Source organism: Octodon degus, unplaced genomic scaffold, assembly GCF_000260255.1.
Source record: "Octodon degus isolate 3935 unplaced genomic scaffold, OctDeg1.0 scaffold00209, whole genome shotgun sequence".
Taxonomy (NCBI): Eukaryota; Metazoa; Chordata; class Mammalia; order Rodentia; family Octodontidae; genus Octodon; species Octodon degus.
The window spans coordinates 3,725,044-3,743,773 of NW_004524785.1; the positions used below are offsets into that span (position 1 = coordinate 3,725,044).

At 45.3% G+C, this 18,730-nt stretch overlaps 1 protein-coding gene across 2 annotated transcripts in view; it reads left to right on the forward strand.

The window, feature by feature from the left end:
• Panx1 (pannexin 1) overlaps positions 1–18,730 on the forward strand; it is a 48,243-nt gene that overhangs the window by 10,032 nt on the left and 19,481 nt on the right. For both annotated transcript variants that reach the window (XM_004644767.2, XM_023704985.1), the window contains exon 2: positions 18,101–18,240. In XM_004644767.2, the coding sequence (XP_004644824.1) occupies positions 18,101–18,240 (140 nt within the window). The remainder of the gene's footprint in view (positions 1–18,100; positions 18,241–18,730) is intronic.

Sequence of the window (18,730 nt, forward strand, 5' to 3'; positions counted from 1 at the left end):
CACCACCATGCCCAGTCTCTGGCGGGCTCACCACCATGCCAGTCTCTGGCAGACTCACCACCATGCCCAGTCTCTGGCGGGCTCACCACCATGCCTAGCCTCTGTGGCAGGCTCAGGGTGCCCATGGAGCCAGCTCAGCCTGTGGTGCCTGTGATAACACAAAACTTGCTAAATGTGCCTTATCTATGTGTTTGTGTGGTTTTGAAGGTCAGATAAGGGGAAAATTAAAGCCATGCTTCTCTTTTTAATATACCCTAATCTCAGACTCTTCCCCAGCAGTAACTAGTCTAGTGTTTAGTGTGTAGGCTTTTATACTTTTTGTATGTACCAACACAAAACATTTTATCAGCATTTTTACACTATATTGTGTTTGAGATGAGGTATGCTGTAGAATTCAGGCTGGCCCTGAACTAACTTAACGTGATCCTCCTGCTGAAGCCTTCCCAAGTGTTGGGATTACAGGCACACATCACAGCCAGCTACAGGATTAACATTTTAAACAAACAGTTGTTTTGCAGCATGCTTATTTCCAGTGTGGCCTAGAGGCAATTTCTTTATCAGTGCATGTTGATCTACCTCATTCTTCTTAAGTGTGACTTAACTATCCATCATATGATTTCTATCGCAGTTCTCTTAATTGTACTATTAATGGATGGGTGTGTTCATTCTACCTTTTTCTGCTACAAAATTCTTAAAAGTTCTTAGGAGCCCAAAAAGTTTCTCCCATTTGTTTTTCAGTTATTGTGTTGTGATGGTCCACGTCAGCAGCCTCAAAAATTCATGTTGTCTGCTCCCAAGAGAATGAGAATACAAAAGCAAGTAACAGTGTGATTGTGAATTGACTCGGCAGACTTCCTTTTTTGAAAGGGTTTCACTTGCCAAGGTTGTCAGGCCACACTTGAGAACCACTCCTCTCAAGTCAAATTCCAGAATGGGGTTTGAAGTCAGTCAAAGGGTTCACATTTTAAATTGAAGTAGTACTTCCAGAGGTCCTTGAGAATGCACCTTTGATTTTTAGCTTGCTATTCCAGTGGTTGAAGGGGCATCTGAAGGCCTGTCTGTAATTCCTCTTAACACTGGGGTTCCACAAACATATTTCTGGACTCTTCTCACAACCCTTACTGGTATCTGAAGAATGACTTCCCTTCTGGCTGCCTTTTGAGTAGAGTTTTGAACCTAAAGAGACTGGTGACTCCCAAGTTGTTCTTGGTGTATGAAATCCTTTCTTCTACCCCTCTGAAATCTATCTCAACCGTCTTCTTCTCTGTTTCCATTTAAATTTTTAGCCAACTCATGACAATATGACAATGTCATTTGTTAGGAAATCTGAAGGTGTTTTAAAAAGTCTTTAGTGTTAACATGTGCTTCATATTAAATGCACTAGAGCAAAAGTTTGCAGTTCTTAGGGAGCCACCTCGCAGAGAGAATGGCTCCTAAGCCTTGCCCCAGGTCGCTGAGGCCCACTCCTCGCTGGCAGCAATTCATTTGCAAATCAGGTGGCCCTGTCAATCAGTAGAATGTGTGAGAAGAGGCCGGACTTAGAGCTGGTCGATTGGCTCTGAGGTGCACACAGATTAAACTTTTGAAATCTGAAGGTGCCTTGCAAAATTGTGAGCTGTGAGCAGACCTCACTCAGCTGTGAGATGGATTCGGGATTCTCTGGAGCTCCTGCTCAGAGTAAGGGTCATCCAGTGGTCTCTGGAGGCTCAGTTGGATGAGCATGAGTGTTGGGGACTGTAACTTTCCTCTGCTCTTTCCCCCAGAGTCCTCGGAGGGAGGAGAGCCTAGGGGCTGAGATGGTCATAACATTCTTCTTAATAAGGCTTTGTGCCTTTTCTGAAAACACTCACGTTTTTTCGTGTTGCTTCCTTCCTGAGCACATTGAAGTGAATAAGGAAACCGAAAATCATTGCCTTTTTAAGAACTGTTAAAAATCGAGGAACAGCTGTGGGGGCTCACGTGTGAGGAGAAGGCATGTATCTGCCCTGGAATCAGCCGCATCCTGTGACATGCGGGCACTGGACTAAAATTAGGTGTCCTATGAACTTCTCTGCCCTTCCAACTCAGAAACTACAGTTCACATCCACCTTCCAGTATTGGTTCTTTTTGGTCTTTTCATTTGTGTTCTCGTCATTGGAAATGTACGCAGTGAGCTCTGTGCTGTAGTAGCAAGCCCATGTGGTCCAGGAGACTACGGCCGTGCAGGGGGAAGGCTTTCCCCCCAGCACTGGAGCTGTGCCTGGGATAGGTCCTTCAGCATATGCTGGGTGGGCAGCCATGCCCCACCTGGGCGTTAGCAGTGGCTTTGCTGAGGAAGAGACTTGAGCTGAGTCCCACGTCAGTATGTGTGCAGCCTCCTAGGAGGAGCAGACTCTGTGCAGAAATGGGAAGACAGCCATTGCTAGTGTGACTTGTTGAACAGGGAGGAAGGATGCATCATGTAAGGAGAGTGGAGGGATGAGGGTGAGCAGGGTCTGATCGGGGAGGAGCTTCTGGAATCTGGATTTTGGAGTTTATACCAAAGTTAGCCAGAGGAGTTTTGAGAGCATCTTTAAATCCCTCCCCAGATGCTTGGTGGAGAATGGGCCTATGTGGAGAGACTAATTAAAGGCCACCATGTTCAGGCACATTAACATACGCACTTTAGGACGCAGCATTATGTACATCTTAGAATGCCACGGTGCATTGTTTGGGCCAAATGTTTCAAAAATCTCGTCAGGGGCCATTGCTGGGGGCTCCTCAGGCATTCCTGGTGCCTCTCTGCTCTCCTTAGGACACTGGTGTTGCGTTGGGAGGAACCTGAGCTGGTCACCTGTGAGTGTGCCCTGGAGCATCATGATTGCTTTCAGAGCTCAACCAGTTCAGGAGGATAAAGCAGGGACTAGCTCCGAACAAGCGTATGTGAAGCATCATAACAATCTCTGGAACTTAGGCAGCACTTGGTGCAGGTTCGCTGCCAAGTGTCCATACTTGTTACAGCCATGTGTAGAAGAATGGATCCCTAATGGTCAGGAACCGTGCCCAGGACTGCACAGAACAGGACTGGAGTGCGTTTCTCATCCCAAAGCCCAGGTTGTTGGTCACCATTATGTTCCATTGGGCGTTTTGTTGCTATGTGTGAAAGGAGCAGAGGAGTGAGAGAGTGAGCTTGTCTCAGCCTCGAGGCTGCTTTCACTAGGTCTCTAGCTATGCTGCTGTGGGATTGTTCTCTCTGTTCCTTGAACTCCTGTCAGGGAGGGTGCCTGTGAAAGAGTCACAGCCAAACTCACCCCCTCAACACTGCGCCCCAGCTAGTCTTCAGGAACGTGGATCACAGCCTTGAAGGTGCTAGAATGGAAAACATGCTTGCCCTTGCACCCCGCGGAGCCCTCCTGGCACCTTTCATTGCATTGAGGCAGGGCCCCAGCTTGTGTCCCACATTGTCTTTGCTGTCAGCTGGACTCTACGCCAGGGACAGTAGTCCTAAACAGGCTAACAACTCAAGTTACTTTTTGTGCTATTTTTCCTGGCTGGGTTCCCTCCTCTTCTTCCTTTGAACATGAGCATCTGCCACGGTTCAGCCATTTTTCTTATGCAATTTTTTTTTAGTCTATTATCATTGATGGTTTATATTGTTAGCGTCCTTCACTGGGTTATCAGTCCTCAGAAGACAGAGACCATGCCCTGTGTATCTTTGACTCTTCTGTGTCACCATGTCCTCTCCATAGCAAGTGTCCAGTGAATGTTTTTGCAGTTAAGTGTAGCAGCATAGAGGTCTGAGTGCCTCAGGGGTGAATGCCTATACTCTGTTTTGTGTGGAAATAGGAAGAAGGATCCCTCTGAAGGGCGACTCCGTGGCTGTCACTCATGTGCTGCAGGAATAGTGTCCTCGTAGTAAATATCCCATACCAAAGAAATGCTCGAAAGTCCCTTTTCTTTTCTGAGGTTACTTTAAAAGAAAAAAAAAAAAAAAAGCATTTGCCACTTATCCATGTATCCCTATCACGAGGAATTCATGATGATCTATTTAGAATGTCCTTGTGTGTGCAAAGAGTCTCGTGACCAGCTGTCTGCACAATGGTAACAGTCCTTTTCATTTTGTTGTGGCCACTACTCTGATTCAGTACCAAACTGAGATGTTCAAGGCCTTCTTGCACACAAGAGCCTCTTTGTTTCAGGAACTGCAGTTCTAGCTTTTAAAAGGCATCTCTAAGAGAGAGATAGTGAGAAAGGACTTGGTGAATGTAGAGCTGGTTTCAGGCTCTTGTCTTTTAAAATCCCTGTTTTGAGTTATTCAAGGCCTGCTTTTGTGGTGTTTTTTTTTTTGTTTTTTTTTCCCAGAGTTGTAAATAATGAGACAAATCTTTTAAAACCTAGTAAGTAGATGACAAATTAAAATAATAAGTGTACTCAAGAAAATAATATAGGATATAACAAAAGAACCCTATGTACTTGTACCATAGTGCCTGACACATAGAAATAAAAAGGTTTTAGCTACCATTTATTGAGATCTGATGGCTAATGGCATGAGTACTTTAATGCTTTTACAAGGCTTTGTCAGGGAGAAAAGTTAGAATTAGAGAGTTAAGTAACTTGCTAGGAAGTAAAAGAAAACCCAAGCCTACTGAATATAATGGGATCATTTTTGTAAAATGATAGTCAAGGAAAAAGTTCTAGAGCCTCTGGTTATAAAGACTTAACCTGATTTTACCCTCTGTTCATCCCCATGTCAGAGTAGAGTTCTCTTCCCATGTCAGAGTGGAGTTCTACATTGTTTCATGTAAATTAGGACTCTGTCAGTGAAAACTTGTGAACAGTAGTCTTGTCTTGACACTTTACTTAAAAGCATCTATCGTGGTTGTCCTTGGCGTTAAATGGTCTGTTCTGTTAAGTAAAATGTCAGGTTCTGTGTGGGGTGACAGGTCCAAGACTGAGGTGCTGCGGATGAAAAGAAAAATGAGAGACAAAGTTACGGGACCAGGGGGCCACAGCCTCCAGGACTGAAGTCTTGAGTACAGTATTCCTTAGCCTTTTATTAGGATTCTGGGGACATGGGAAGAATCATTAAAAGGATTCGTAAAGACGAGACTGTTTAATTACTCCAGGAACTGAACTTTGACTTAGCTGGCCATCGTGCCATCTTCCTTTGGATGCATCTCAGCGAAGAATCTCATGCTGTCACAGCAGCATTCCACGGGGACTAATGTCCTACTTGCATTTCCTTTTACACCTACGCTTTTGCTGGACTTCTTCCAGAACACAGAATCGTATGGCCTGGTCAGATTCAAAGTCCCATATAAGTTAAACATTGAAGGGTAAACTATAGAATGCCCTTCTCCACACTGTTTTTCTTACCCTGACCACTCCACAGGCAGCTTTTGCAGCATTTGTCTCTCGTGTTTGCCTTGGAACTGTACCCTGTCTGTCCCATACCCTCTTCTGACCCAATACCTAAGACCAAACACATTTCCTCTGTGGACATGTGATTGGTCTGGGGTTACTACAAGGATTTGTCTCATGGCTTTCACATGTCACATTCACATTGTAACTTCTTTTGGTGATGTTTTTTCTACCTGGCCTTTCCTTCTATGGGTCCAGCCTCTCTCTGCACCAGGAGACCTCCATAGTCATTCTGACAACACACTGGTAGCATTAAATGCTCTGGGTAAGGTCCACACATGCGAGTTGGTGGGTGTAGGTCTTACTGGTTTTGTAGTATGTGGTGACATTTTTAATGAACTTGGGCTTAGAGCTCAGAACTAGGTTGCCAGCAGATAGATGCTGACTCTTTTCCTGGTGCTTCTTTTTTTTTTTTTTTTATGGAACCGGGGATTGAACTCAGGCCCTCGCGCTTGCCAGGGAAGCGTTTATTCCACTGAGCCATCCCCCTAGCCCCGCTACCTGGTGCTTCTTGTGTATTAACCAGCCTTGCTTTTTGCAGTATCTATAGACATCTCCATTCCACCTGCCCCAGCTCTGCTTTTACTTTTTGTCTTCTGTGGTGTTGTTTCCAGGAGTCACAGTGTTGCAGGAATATATGATCACACACTCAAGGTTCAGCTGTAGCTTAGCCAACTGTTAATTAACTCACTTAACCTCTCTGAGCCTCTGTTCCTCACATGTAAAATGGGAGTCATGATAGTTAAAGGTCTCTTTTTTAGATTGAAGGAGAACATCACATTGTAGCCTAATGATAGTGTTCAATAAGTACTGTATCTTTCAGAGCTGTGACTCTGTCCTGGGAAGAGCTCATAGGTGATCAGTACTTGGGGAAATCATATTGAAATGATGTGGGAATCAGTTCATGCGATTTTGTTTCCCAGCATGTGAATTCTTTTCTCCCACTTTGTACTACCAAGTAGGAACACTGGATGAAGCAAACTGAAGAGAAATATAGAGCGCACATGATATAATATTTAGTCTTAGTTTTCCTCATAGAGCTCTTACTTTACAAAGAAAAAAACCCACTTTTATCATACGGAGACCTGGCAGACAACACCTTAACCAGTTGATCCCCATAGGTGACATCACTGTTCCTGGGGGAGATTGTCATCTAATGCCTCACAAGTCTGGAGGAAAACAGCCCTTCAGTATGTCAGTGTTTTACCAGAGAAAGGGATGTGACACAGGATATACGAATGTGTAAGAAATTACAAGATTGGCTTACATGGTTAGCCACAGAGTTGGATGAGGAGCCGTGCAGAGGACATCTGCCCACTGGAGACCAAGGGATTCAATCCAAGGCCACTACACTGTCCCATGGAAGTCTGAGGAGAGTCTGAGGGGTCTGTACTGGAAAACTGAAGGATCCGCACTGGAAGCCAAAGAGGAAGCTAGGAAGCTAGGAGATGACATCCAAGCTGAAGGCAAAGACTGGAGCTCCTCCAAAGGACAGAACCAGATCTTTCCTGCCCCATTTTCCCTTCACACCCTCCAGGTGGACAAGCCACCCTAGGGTGGGTCTTCTGAACCGTAGGATGTAGAGTTGCAAATCAATTTAGTTAAGCCCCTCAGCCTCTCAAGCTGACACAGTCAACCATTATACCTTCCATAGGATTTCTGCTACATTATAGAACCTGGATTTATATAATATACCTGGTTATATGTGGTTATATCTGATAGTATTCGACTTATCCTTGTTGTGTTATTTTCCTGTTGTTGGTTCCCTTGTATTCACATTTTCTTGCCTTGTCTGATAGATTAATTCTGTTGGAGTTCATGGAGTTGTAGCCCTTGTTATCTCTTTCTAGAATGTCCTTCAGAACATTTGAGAGTGCTGGTTTGGTGTCATGAATTTCCTCAGGCATTCTTTATTATCAATGTATCTTATTTCTCCATCAGTTTTGAAAGATAGTTTTGCAGGGTACATCAGTCTGGGTTGGAGGTTGTTTTCTTTTAGGGCTAGAAATACTTCAAGCTCTCCTTGAGTGGAGGATTTGTGTTGAGATATCTGCTGCGATTCTGATGGGCTTTCCTTTATAGGTGATTTGTTTCTTATCCCTAACAGCTTTTAGTGGACCGACCCCTTACAAACTCAAATTGTTCCTGAGGGCTGGTTGTAACCCAAGCTGTCAGTTGAAGGCTTGGGTTCCTCTACGCAGCCTTCAGTCTCTCCTATATCCAGGCAGATCTCAGTGTCCTTAGGTAGACACAGGCATTTCTCAGTATACCTCATACACCCCACACAAGAAAGGATGTTGTAAGGTTTCTCCCAGAACTGTTCAAGGGTTAGATCTGTATCTGAGAACATCTGAAAGCACAAGCAGCCAGCATTTGAGTCATAACTCATGACTTTCGTTGTAAGTTGAATGTATAATTCTGGTCATAGTCCAGGTTGTTCGTTTGTCCAGCCAGTCATAACTTGGGAGTCCACTGTGTTTTGTTCTTGTGTTGAATTTGTGGAATCTTGAATATTTATCCTTGGTGTAGATTTTTTTTTTCTTTTTCTTTTTTTTTTTTTTTTAATGGCTAATTGGAGTTCTGTATTCCTCACTTACCAGTATGTCAAATTCTTTTTCCCTGCTTGGGAACTTTTCTGCCATGACTTCTGTGAGCAGGTTTTGTTTTTGTTTTTGAAGTTTGTGCTACCTCCTGCTTTTTCATTGACTCCAATCTTAGGTTGTTCTTTGCATCATCTAACAGCTGTTAGATTGATTTTTTCATTCCTCTTTGCTATTTTTAAGAAATCTTTCTTTATGTGATTGCTAACCACAACTGTGTCTTGCACATTTGATGTTCTGTCCTAACACAGGGTCATTCTGCTGGATATACTTTCAATGGACTTTTTTTTATTAGTGCAGGGTCTACAGGGTCTCCCCCAATTGATTGGACTCTTGATTCCTCTATTTTCAGCTTCCCAAGAGCTGGGATTACAGCGTGTGCCACCATGCCCAGTCTCAGTGGCTGGCTCAGCATGCCTCGGAGGCGGGACCAGCACAGCACGCAGGGATCCAGCCCTGGTCCCTGTGTCTGCCTACGGAGGTGCTTTAATCTGCTGAGCTATCTGGCTGGCGCTTCAGTGGACTTTTTAATTTTATAGATATCTATTGTTATCTGTTCCTTGGATTCCATTTCTTTTTTTTTTTTTAATTTATTTTTTTTTGACAACTCATACAGAATTTTACTTAACAAAGTAAAACAAATTTCACAGTATTTGTTGTAATACATGGTATTGTCTTACAACCAGCTATTCATATTACCGCATATATACACATAAAATTGGAAGAAGGAAAAACTGGAGCAATGTATAAGAAATTAAGAAAAGAAAAAGTACAAACAATTGAAAAAAGGATACGAAGCTAATTAGAGCATTGACTGCTTCTTTCCATTTCCATTTTTTTTCTTTTTAATTTTTATTAATTTATTTATTTTTTTGTCCTGTCAGAGGTGAATATTCTTTTGGCATCTAAATACTATAAGTGTTTGAATTCAACTAAACATCTAACACTGTCTAGCAGTCTATAATATTAGTGGGTTATCCTCAGAAGTTATTGTCTTGAGCCTTTTACAGCTCATCGTATTAATATGGATTTACTTTATATACCTCATTTTTATACTTTTCTACTGGATGGTTAAGACCAAGATATAGCTAGACCTATATACCCAGAAATGTAACTTTTATATCTGATAAGGTCAGCCAAGTACTCTCAGGATTTATCCTGTAGCCCTGTACCGCCTTTTGTACATCCTTTTGTCAGTGTCTGACATCAGGATGAGTCACGGCCATTGCTTGACCAATTTGCTCTGTGAAAGCTTGAGAAAATGTTTTTTCTCTCCATGTGACTCTTCCCAGGCTCACTTTAGATCATCGAACACATTCCTCTGTGGCTCCATAATCTTCTTGATCAGAAAATTTGGAGCACAACTGAGTTACATGTTGTTACAGAACAGGTTCTCCTATGTCCCGAGTCTTCACTGACCTTGAAAAGGCAGGGCCAAAATGTTGGATTCCATTTCTTTCCTATTTTGGCTGTTCATGGTTTCGATCATTTTCTCAAGATCCTCTGTTTTTCTTTTTTTAAAAAATCTGTATCTACTCTGGAGTCACTAAGCATGTCATTTATTATAGTCACCATCTCTGTAGTTATCTGAGAAATTATTTCTGATTTGGGTTTTAATAGAGCCTCGTTCATTTGGTTTGTTACTTCTGCTATTACCACTTCAGAGAGCCCAGGTGGGTGGCTTTAGATGGTTCTGCCGCAGCCTTATCCCCTGGATTTGCCTGCGGTGAGCTGGTAGTCTGGGGTTGCATCTTGCTTCATTGCCTTCTCTCCTTTTTTAAAAATTTCTGGGTTGTTGCTTGTAAATTGCTCATGGTGAGTAGCTTTATTACTACTAGTACTTAGAGCCTTAGGAAATGAACACTTCTCAGAGATGCCTTCCAGGTGTAGCTGGCCTCTGGGTTTGGAGACTATTGCATGATCCTACCTCTTCAATTTACTGTGGATAAGAAATGGCCGTGTACTTAGCGCAGCCACTGGTTCTTTGGCACTGGCCTGCAGCACCGAGTATGACCCTCAGACATTTCATCTTGGCGTACCAGAAAGAAGAACTAACTGGAACAGTCGTATCACCTTGCCTAAAATAGTACAGTAAGCAGTGACAGTAGCATCAGACACATCCTAGAAAATGACAGTCTTCTCACTATTGATTTGTTGCTTTTAACCATATGAACTAGATTTGTGATTATATAATGCACTCTAAAACAAACTCAAAAATTGCATATGGTAAATAATCCCATGATATAACGATCTTATTCTCAGGGGAAGAAATTTAAAAGGGGTTTGGAGGAAAAACAAATAGAAGAAAAGGAAGAGATTAGAAGTTAAGGTTAGATGACAGGAGAAGATTATGCAAGCTTTGTAAAACTGGTGAAGAAAACAAGAGGAACATAAAAGGACGAATAAAAAGGACAAAACAGAACAACAACAGAACCAAAACCCATGTCCATACTAATATAAAAACAAGAACAAACAAGAAAAAACAAAACAAAAGCAAGAAAATTAAGAAAAAAGGTTGTCTACTTTCAGGTGTATCTGCTGTCATAGACAGAATCTAGATCCATGTTGATTAATCCCAGCGGTAGTGCTGCAGAGGGGTAGTGGAGAACTCCAGCAAGCCTGTACCTCAGTTTTATGATGTTCAGGCTGGTTGGTTTCTGGCTGTGAGGCTGATACCCAATTTGTTCAGCCTGTAATACTCATATACCTCCTACTAGTCTGAATCCGGGTCCTGGACCTCCTGCCAACTTGAACTGTTGCACCTCACCCTGACACTTGGCGCTGCTAGATGCAGCCAGCCTATAGCTATCCTGTGTTTCGAGCTCTGTTGGCCCTCTCCAAGATGGCTGCTCCCCAGTCACCCTCTCCTGTGGGATGTCTGGACCCAAATAACTCACCAGCTACTGCAGTGTACTGTGTCCACTGTCTGTTCTGCTGGTGTGTTACTCTGTGGAGGCCTTAGGGGTTGCCAGTGGTCACCATGCACCTGCAGGTTTGAGCTGCCCCTCCCATGCAGTAAGTTAGGGCCCAGGGAGGAGTGCCACATGCCACCTCCTCCTTCATCGAAGTGTCCCTGTTTGCTCTCCCTGTGGGCTTCAGTTCTTGCTTCAGATCCTTCCTGGGTCCACTACCCTCCTTCTTCTCTTCCTCATTTGCTCTGTTGCAAGGTCTGGGCACCAAATCTCAAGAGGCTGTTTCTCTGCTGCTCACAACTCTGCAATTTTCCATGCGAAGCAACTGGACTTGCTACCCAGAAAAGAAACCCCTCTGGATGTAGGTCTAGTCTTGTGGTTGCTTGTGGCTGCTGAGTTTTCTCTTCACCCTGGCTCTGGCAGGTGGCAGGACACATTGTGACACCATCATTCTTGATGGAATTAGGTGAGCCTCCTTGTAGGACCCTTGCTGAAGTTTGCAGGCTTGATGGTTTCTGCCGTGTCTGTAGGGCTGTGCGGTCAGACATCCTGAGCTGTGGAGTGAGGAAGCACAGGCTGTTGTTCTCCATGTCATGGTAGGCCTTGTCTAGTCTGTTATCCTATTAGGAGAAACCCCCCACCCCATATGTGATTGTTCACATCTTAACGAAGGATCAAATGTTAAAAGTCAGAGAAGAAAGAGACCAGGTGTACCAGTATAGTTTAAACAGAATGAAACATTTCCATTCCATTTGTTTTTAGTTTGTGGTGCAAGGAGTACCTATATTTTCTTATTGGTTTGAAATACATATGTGAAGGCTGGCAAGATAGCTCAGTGGACTAAGTGCCTGCTTAGGCAAGTGAAGGGACTGAGTTTCGATCCCCATCACCTTATGCCGTGCTGGCCACTAAGACCAGGCATTATGGTGCACACCTGTAATCCCAGCCCTGGGAAGGCTGAAACAGGAGGATCACTATGACTCTGAGCTGCGTAGCAAGACCTTGTACCAAAGACGCTTAAAAAAAAAGAAAAGAGATTCATGTGTGTCTTGGAGTCATTTCCTGGAAAGGAGAAGTGAAGGGAGTCTTGGCCAATTGGGGCCTTTCAGAATGTACTAATTTGCTTGTTACTGAAGCTGAGATGGTTTGGGATGAGGTCTGCTAGAAAGGTGAAGAAATTGGCCTCTTTTTATTGGGAAGAGGGGTTCTTAAGAGGTTTTTGCAATTTTACTAGACTTTGTGATGACCAAAAGATGAGTATTTAGCAAGAGAAGATCCTGGAAGTCTAACATCACTTGCACTTGCTGTGTTAGAATCAAAGGTGCTTTGAGTGGATGGAGCTGTGCCTCACGGTTCTGAGGCCTGCTGGGATCCGTGCTGCCTTTTAAGAGCCAGTCACTGCTCAGCTCTTTATACTGTGCGTCCATGGCCATCTTTATAGGATTGTTCCCACTGAACTTGAGACGTTAGAATAGAGTGATTTTCACATCTTCTGACAACTTTGAAAGCTAACCCGTACCTTTAAGCTCAGTGCTTTATGGGTTGTTTTACGATCTGTGTGGATCCTATACTTATGAGGGTGTGTGTGTGTGTGTGTGTGTGTGTGTGTGTGTGTAGATAGATAGATAGATAGATAGATAGATAGATAAAATTTACATTAAAATGAATTTGTCAATTTTTTCTTTTATAAAAGGGAAATATTGTGCAAACTTTAAAAATACTGTGTTGGTATGATCAGGCTTAGGATTTATTGTTCTTCCCAGGAAACTATCCTGGCTTTTCCGTTCTCGTCCTGCCACCTCTGACCCACTTTTCTTAAGTACCTGTCTTGTGTTTGGCGGTGGAGGCCTGAGCTGCTACCCAGCTCTGCCCCGCTGGCCGTGAGACTTTGCCGCTTCGCAATCTCATCTTTGCTGTGAGGGCAAAATGACACAGCAAGATTCCGTTTCCTTTCTTAGTCTTCTTCTCATGCTTCCTGCGGTTTCTTGAATGTGACATTTGCCCCCTCCCTCTATAATCCCTTCCATTTGGATGGTTTTAAAGTTCTCTGGGCTGCTGCTTAACTGGGCCTCCCTAGTTAGCTTTTGGTTTGGTTTTGTTACTTGCTGCAGCGCTGGGGGTTGGACCCGACGTCGCAGGCTTGCTAAGCAAGCATCTACCGTAGAGCTGTATCCCCAGCACTTTGTATTTTTTATTTTGAGACAGTTTTGCTAAGTGGCCCAGGGTCTCCATTCGTGTTTTTAGTGTTGTTAAAATTGTGATTTTGACAAGTTTCGCTGACTTCCGGGGACTTGATTTCTGTGCAGCAGCAGTGTCTCCCTGAGGAAGCAGCACGGAATGTCACCCTTACTTGGGGTCCTTAGCAGGAGGGTGGATGCGTTTGCTAGAAGACAGCCGGGGTGGCCCAGACCCCCAGCTCATCTGGTGCCCCGACCATCTAATGTAAGAAGCACTAAAAGGAAAGTTATGTCCAGAAAAGGAGGAAAAGAGAGCAAGAAAAGGACAGTGAGCAGAGTCCCTCCCACTGCAGCTGGACAAGAATAGAGACTCTCCCAGTGCTGGTGTTCGTATCACTGAGGTTTGACTGGTTCCCTGCCTGGACCTGCCAAGAGCAGGCTGTGTTGCCCGCTGGTTCTCCACCGGATACAGGTGACAGACACAGCTGCAGGCTGCGCTTGGGGTTGCTGGGCTGCCATTTTGGAAGAAGGCGTAACTGTGCCATCAGCCACACACCTGAAGGGTGGTCTCTGATTTGGGCTCTTTACGTAGCAACTACATCCCCGGGACTCAGTGAGCCCATGTTTCCTGTGTGATCATTCATTTTATTTCACTGGACCTGTGATTGTAAAACCCAGGGCTGTCTGCAGCCAGCTAGAGGGAGTGTTCTTTGTCATTACAGGATAAACCTGAAACTCACGTCTTGCCCCTTGTGCACTGTGAAAAGCCACCCCTGTCTCACTGAGCCATTCCCTGGATACGCTGAAGTGCCAGGTCCACCATGACAGTTTTGTGGAGCCTGATTTTCTAGCTGGAGGGTCTCACGGAGCTGTGTTTCCTCAGCTACCAGATAGAACAGAGGGTTCTGGCAGCAATACTTGGGATTAATCGAGATGTTATTTATGGTTGTACTTTGAAACTTTTGAAGCACCAGACAGCTGTTACTTTATTTGGCACAGCGTGGTATGTGAGGTTGAGAGAGAAAAGGAGTGTGTCCTGCTTGCAAAGTCTGTAGTTATTACATAGGGAGGTCACACACACACACACACACACACACACACACACACAGAGGACACAGTGAAAGGTGTTTTTCTGTCATCCCTGATGACTTAAGGTAGTAAAAAGAAAGCTTGGTAGAGAGGGTAATATCTGAGCTGGGATTTGAAAGGTTGCCTGTGGAGGTATCTAGTGTGGAGGGGGAGGAACTGCAGCAGGCCTTGGAAGGAGAAGGGGCGTAAAGAAAGTCACAGGCTTGGAAATATGACGGGCCTGTTCAGGTCACGGCAGTCACTGAATTGAACTGAGGCATTGGGTTGGATTTACGCTGTGGAGAGCGGTAGGAACCTATGAGCGGGGTTGACCAAGGAAATGTCAAGATCAGCGTTAGGCAAGTCCAAGCAAGTTCGTAAACACCTCATTTGTCTACCTCCCAGTTACTGTTTTTGAAGAGTAAGTAAAATAGAGGGTGGAAAAGTACATTTGGAGACGAGACTCTGGATGGTCCCAGTCCCAGCCTTCACAGCTCCAAGGCAGCAAGGGACCTCCTGTCATGGTACCTATAAGACTGACTGTTACCAAGACAAAGGTGAAAGCCTGCATGGCCCAGAGGTGCCTGTGTCCCCACCCCACAGTCCCCCACCCCCGTATACCTTCCTGCACTGCCCTTCTCTTGACTCTGGCTTTTCCTTTTTATTTGGTTCTTACCCTTGCCTGACTTTTACTTCCTTAACTTACTACCATTCCTGGGCTAAAAATACCCAAACCTGGAGATTGATCTGTTTCTTTTCCTGAGTTGTCCTTGACTATTTCCAGGAAACTGTCTCCTACCCAGCCAGCTGGTGGAACCACTCCTTGAGAACACCCCATTCCTGTTTGGACGAGGCCCTCGTCCCAGCAAGTCTTCTAGTGTAGCCATGCCAGAGGGACTGGCTCAGAGAGGAGTGCTGAGAGACAGGTAGGGGATCGTTGGCCTGCCTGAAGCTTGGTGTCCTCCAGAGTGAAGGGAGGATCGGCTGCCTCTTCCTCTTTGGTTGTGAACTTAAAGTGATGATCGAAAGGGGTGGCTGGTTAGTGAACACAAGGTGACACATGGTCTTTTCTTCTGCCTTTCTATTCCAGATAACAATTGTAGTCTTAGGAGCTAAACCTGCTCTCAGATCTGTCTCTAGTCTCAATGATATTTTCCTTCCTCCTCCGTGTCAAAGCTTTGATAGAAAATGTTTAGCTAATTTTATTTTTGTTCTCCAAAAGGTTCTGCCTTGGGGAATGTCCCTGAGATCTCAGTATAGACTTTGAAACACTGTTTCCTACAGAAAAAATGTTTATAAATGTCGAGTACATACACTATGAGGATATTACTTAAGAGCACTCTGAGCCAGGCAGGCTTTCAGGCTTTCACTTCTGTGAGTATTTAAAGAGATGTTTTCAAGCAGGCAACTTAGCAAAAACTAGAAGGCGTCTGTGTGTAATCCGGTGGCTGCTCACCCTCGTGCACGCAGCTGTTGTACTGGTAGATGCGGGCGTAGGAAGCTGTGACTTAGTCACCTGATGCAAGAGCAGCGTGAGGTCAGCCCTGAGCATTGTGCAATTCTGGCTACTTTATTTTATAAAATGCCAGATCCGAGGGTTTGTTGTGTGTGTGTGTGTGTGTGGTGTTTGTTTGTTTGTTTGTTTGTTTTTGAGCTAGGTCTTGCTGTGTAGTGCAGGCTGGCCTTGAACTCACTGTGTACTTACTCCAGGCTGGCCTTGAATTTACAGTGGTCCTCAGCCTCAGCCTCCAAGTGCTGGGACTGTGTGTGCCACCACGCCTGGCTGGGAGCTAAAGTTTAATGGGAGAGGAGAGTCAGGAGAGGCTTGGCAGTGTTTTACGCACTCTGAACTCTCATGCACACTGTGTGTGAATGGTAGAACTGCCCCATCATAGGATGTTTTGTAATGGCTTGTGACTTTGTACTGCAAAAATACTCTCCTGTCTCCATCTCCCCTCATTGTGCTCTCCTGCCTCAGGTGCAAAAAGCGCTCTTTTTTTCCCTTTTTTAAAAAAAAAAATTTATTTTTATTTTCTGTTTGTATTTCAGGGAAGGGTCTACAGGATGTTCAGGGTCTCACTACTAGATCAGTCTCAGTGATCCACCTGTTTACAGCTTCCCAAGAGCAGGGATTACAGGCATGCACCACCACGCCCAGTCTCAATTGCAGCGCGCCCTGGGGGTGGGGTCCACACAGCAGGCCTGTGGCTCGAAACCCTGGCCCCTGTGCCTGCTTGCAGGCGCTGTAATCCGCTGAGCTCTTTGGCCAGCCCTCTTTTCCCTTTTTATGTCCCAAGGTCTAGGCATGTCCACCTTGGTGTCTTCCTCCTGCCCTGTCCCCTCTGCATGAAGTGGAAAGGGAGAATGCTTGTTAAAGCAGTGCAGGAGTCTCCTGCTACTTTACCTAGGAAAATGAGACTCTTAGTGAGCAGCTCGTCGAACCAGGCATTACATAAGTGCTGTTGCAACTAGAGCTCGTGTGTGTCTGTGTGTCTGTCCGTCGCTACAACAAATCTGCAGTGTAGGTGTTAATGTCATCCCCATCTTAGAATTCTGCAAATCCAGGTATTTAAAAGTCTAGTGACTTGCCAACTGTGAGTCGCCGAGCTAGAGCCATGCTTAAATACCCTCATGTTGGAGCCTGGCCACTGAAGACTGCCCGTACTGTGTGGGATATGACAGAGTAGACCTGCGTGGGGCCCCAGCAGCTCACACCTTGCATGGGACACCGAACCCCTATAAGCACTTGATAGGTACAGGAAGTGGGGCCAAGGATGCCGGCAGAGGCTCAGCACCAGGCCCTGGGCTGTGATAGCTGGGAAGAGACAGCTGTCTTGTGGGCCCCAGGGTCTTGTTGACCTGTAAGGGCCCTGTGAATCGGGAGCCCAGTGCCATTTCCAGCTCTCGTCCGACCCACAGAGTAGCAGCATTGCGAGGTGATGGAGGCTTCGCTCGGATGCAGAGAAAGCCAAGTGCCATGGTCCCCCGCTCTAGAAGAGGGTGGTCACCGGGGAGCCTGAGTGGGACCCAGGTTTCACGGTCCCCATCTGCCGGGAGGCTTGAGGTCTCGAGTGTTTACCCTCCAGGTGTGAGCTGCTTCAGCTGCAAGTGGGCTAAGGGCAGAGAAATGGAAAATGACTTGCCGCCCGGTGACCTGTTAAGATTTTTCAGCTTTCTCTTGCTCAGGCTCCGTATTCTTTGTTCTAAAAGACCCGATTTCCTGCTCAATTCTCCTTCTCCAATCTCCTCCTCACGACCTCCTTACCCAGACACCCCTGAGCTCTCCTTCCTTCCCTACAGACCAGGTCTGTCCTTTTTGCCTCATACATCTGGGCTCTGGTCTTTCTCTGTTCTCCTGTTCTTTTGAGGGTGATTATACTCTTCTCAGGAGGGTTTATTATTATTATTATTATTTTACCATACAAAAATGGTAAAAAAAACAAAGCAGCAGTACAAAAAAATTTCATTAAACAAAGAAATAGAATTCAACAATGGTTATTGTGTTGCATAATGTTATCTTCAAATTAGTGGTGCGGGTTACCAGATACAAACCTGCAACTTTGGTTAAAAAAAAGTTGTAAGAAATTAAAAAAGAAGAAAAAAAAATTAAAAAAGAAGAAATAGGATTAAAAATTTAAGCATTAACTGCATTTTGTAGTAGACCAGCAGAAATCGGCAGCACAGTTATCCAGGCTGTCCTGCATATATACATAGTGAATATATCTTTTTCCCTTCTTTCTTCTCCCTCAGGTGAACCAAGTCATTGTCATGACCAGTGCTGGCCACAATCTCTGTCCATACTCAGCTCTATTATAATCGTGGGTCTGCGTCTCAGTCTGTCCCCCGCGCTGTCCCTGCCTCCTGTCCTGTTGCTCCATGATTTAGACAACGTTTGAAAACCACGGTGATGGGGAAAGAGGCCCTTGTGTTTTCACTCACTTGGAACAATGTGCTTGCTTTTCAGGTACCCAAATAAGCTGCTTCTCCCCGAGTTCTTTCTCCTGGCGGCAGGCTGCCTTCGTGGATTCTTACTGCTGGGCAGCGGTGCAGCAGAAGGGCTCCCTGCAGAGCGAGTCTGGAAACCTCCCACTGTGGCTGCATAAGGTAGGGGCACTCTGCAGTCTGTCCTGTGAACTTGCAAACAGGAAGCTGTGCCCTCCACAGCCACACAGGTAGGTGTGGCCCGCCGTGGTCAGAGGTGGCAGTGGTGCTGCTTACATCATACCATGTATGGGAATGTGTACGTTACGTACATGACTGTAGCACTCTCAGTCAAAGGGAACCTCAGAGACTACTCTGGCGTCTGTGTGTAGCAAAGCTGGAAACAGGTGCTTGGGTTTTACTGTATAACGGAAGCCTGTTGTGCGTCTCCGTGGCCTTCGTGTCGTTAGCAGCCAGCAGCGTCTGGCCCGCAGTGCTTCTCAGTACGTTGGGAAGGCGTGAGCAGAGCGTGGACCCTCGCAGAGCAGAGCTCATAGCAGGGCCGAGCAGTCCAAGCCCAGCTCCTTGGCTGCTACTTTTCGTAGCACACACAGGGCCTGTTGGCCAAAGGTGCCTCCAGCCAGTGTGTTACCGCAGCGTCCAGCAGCCCACT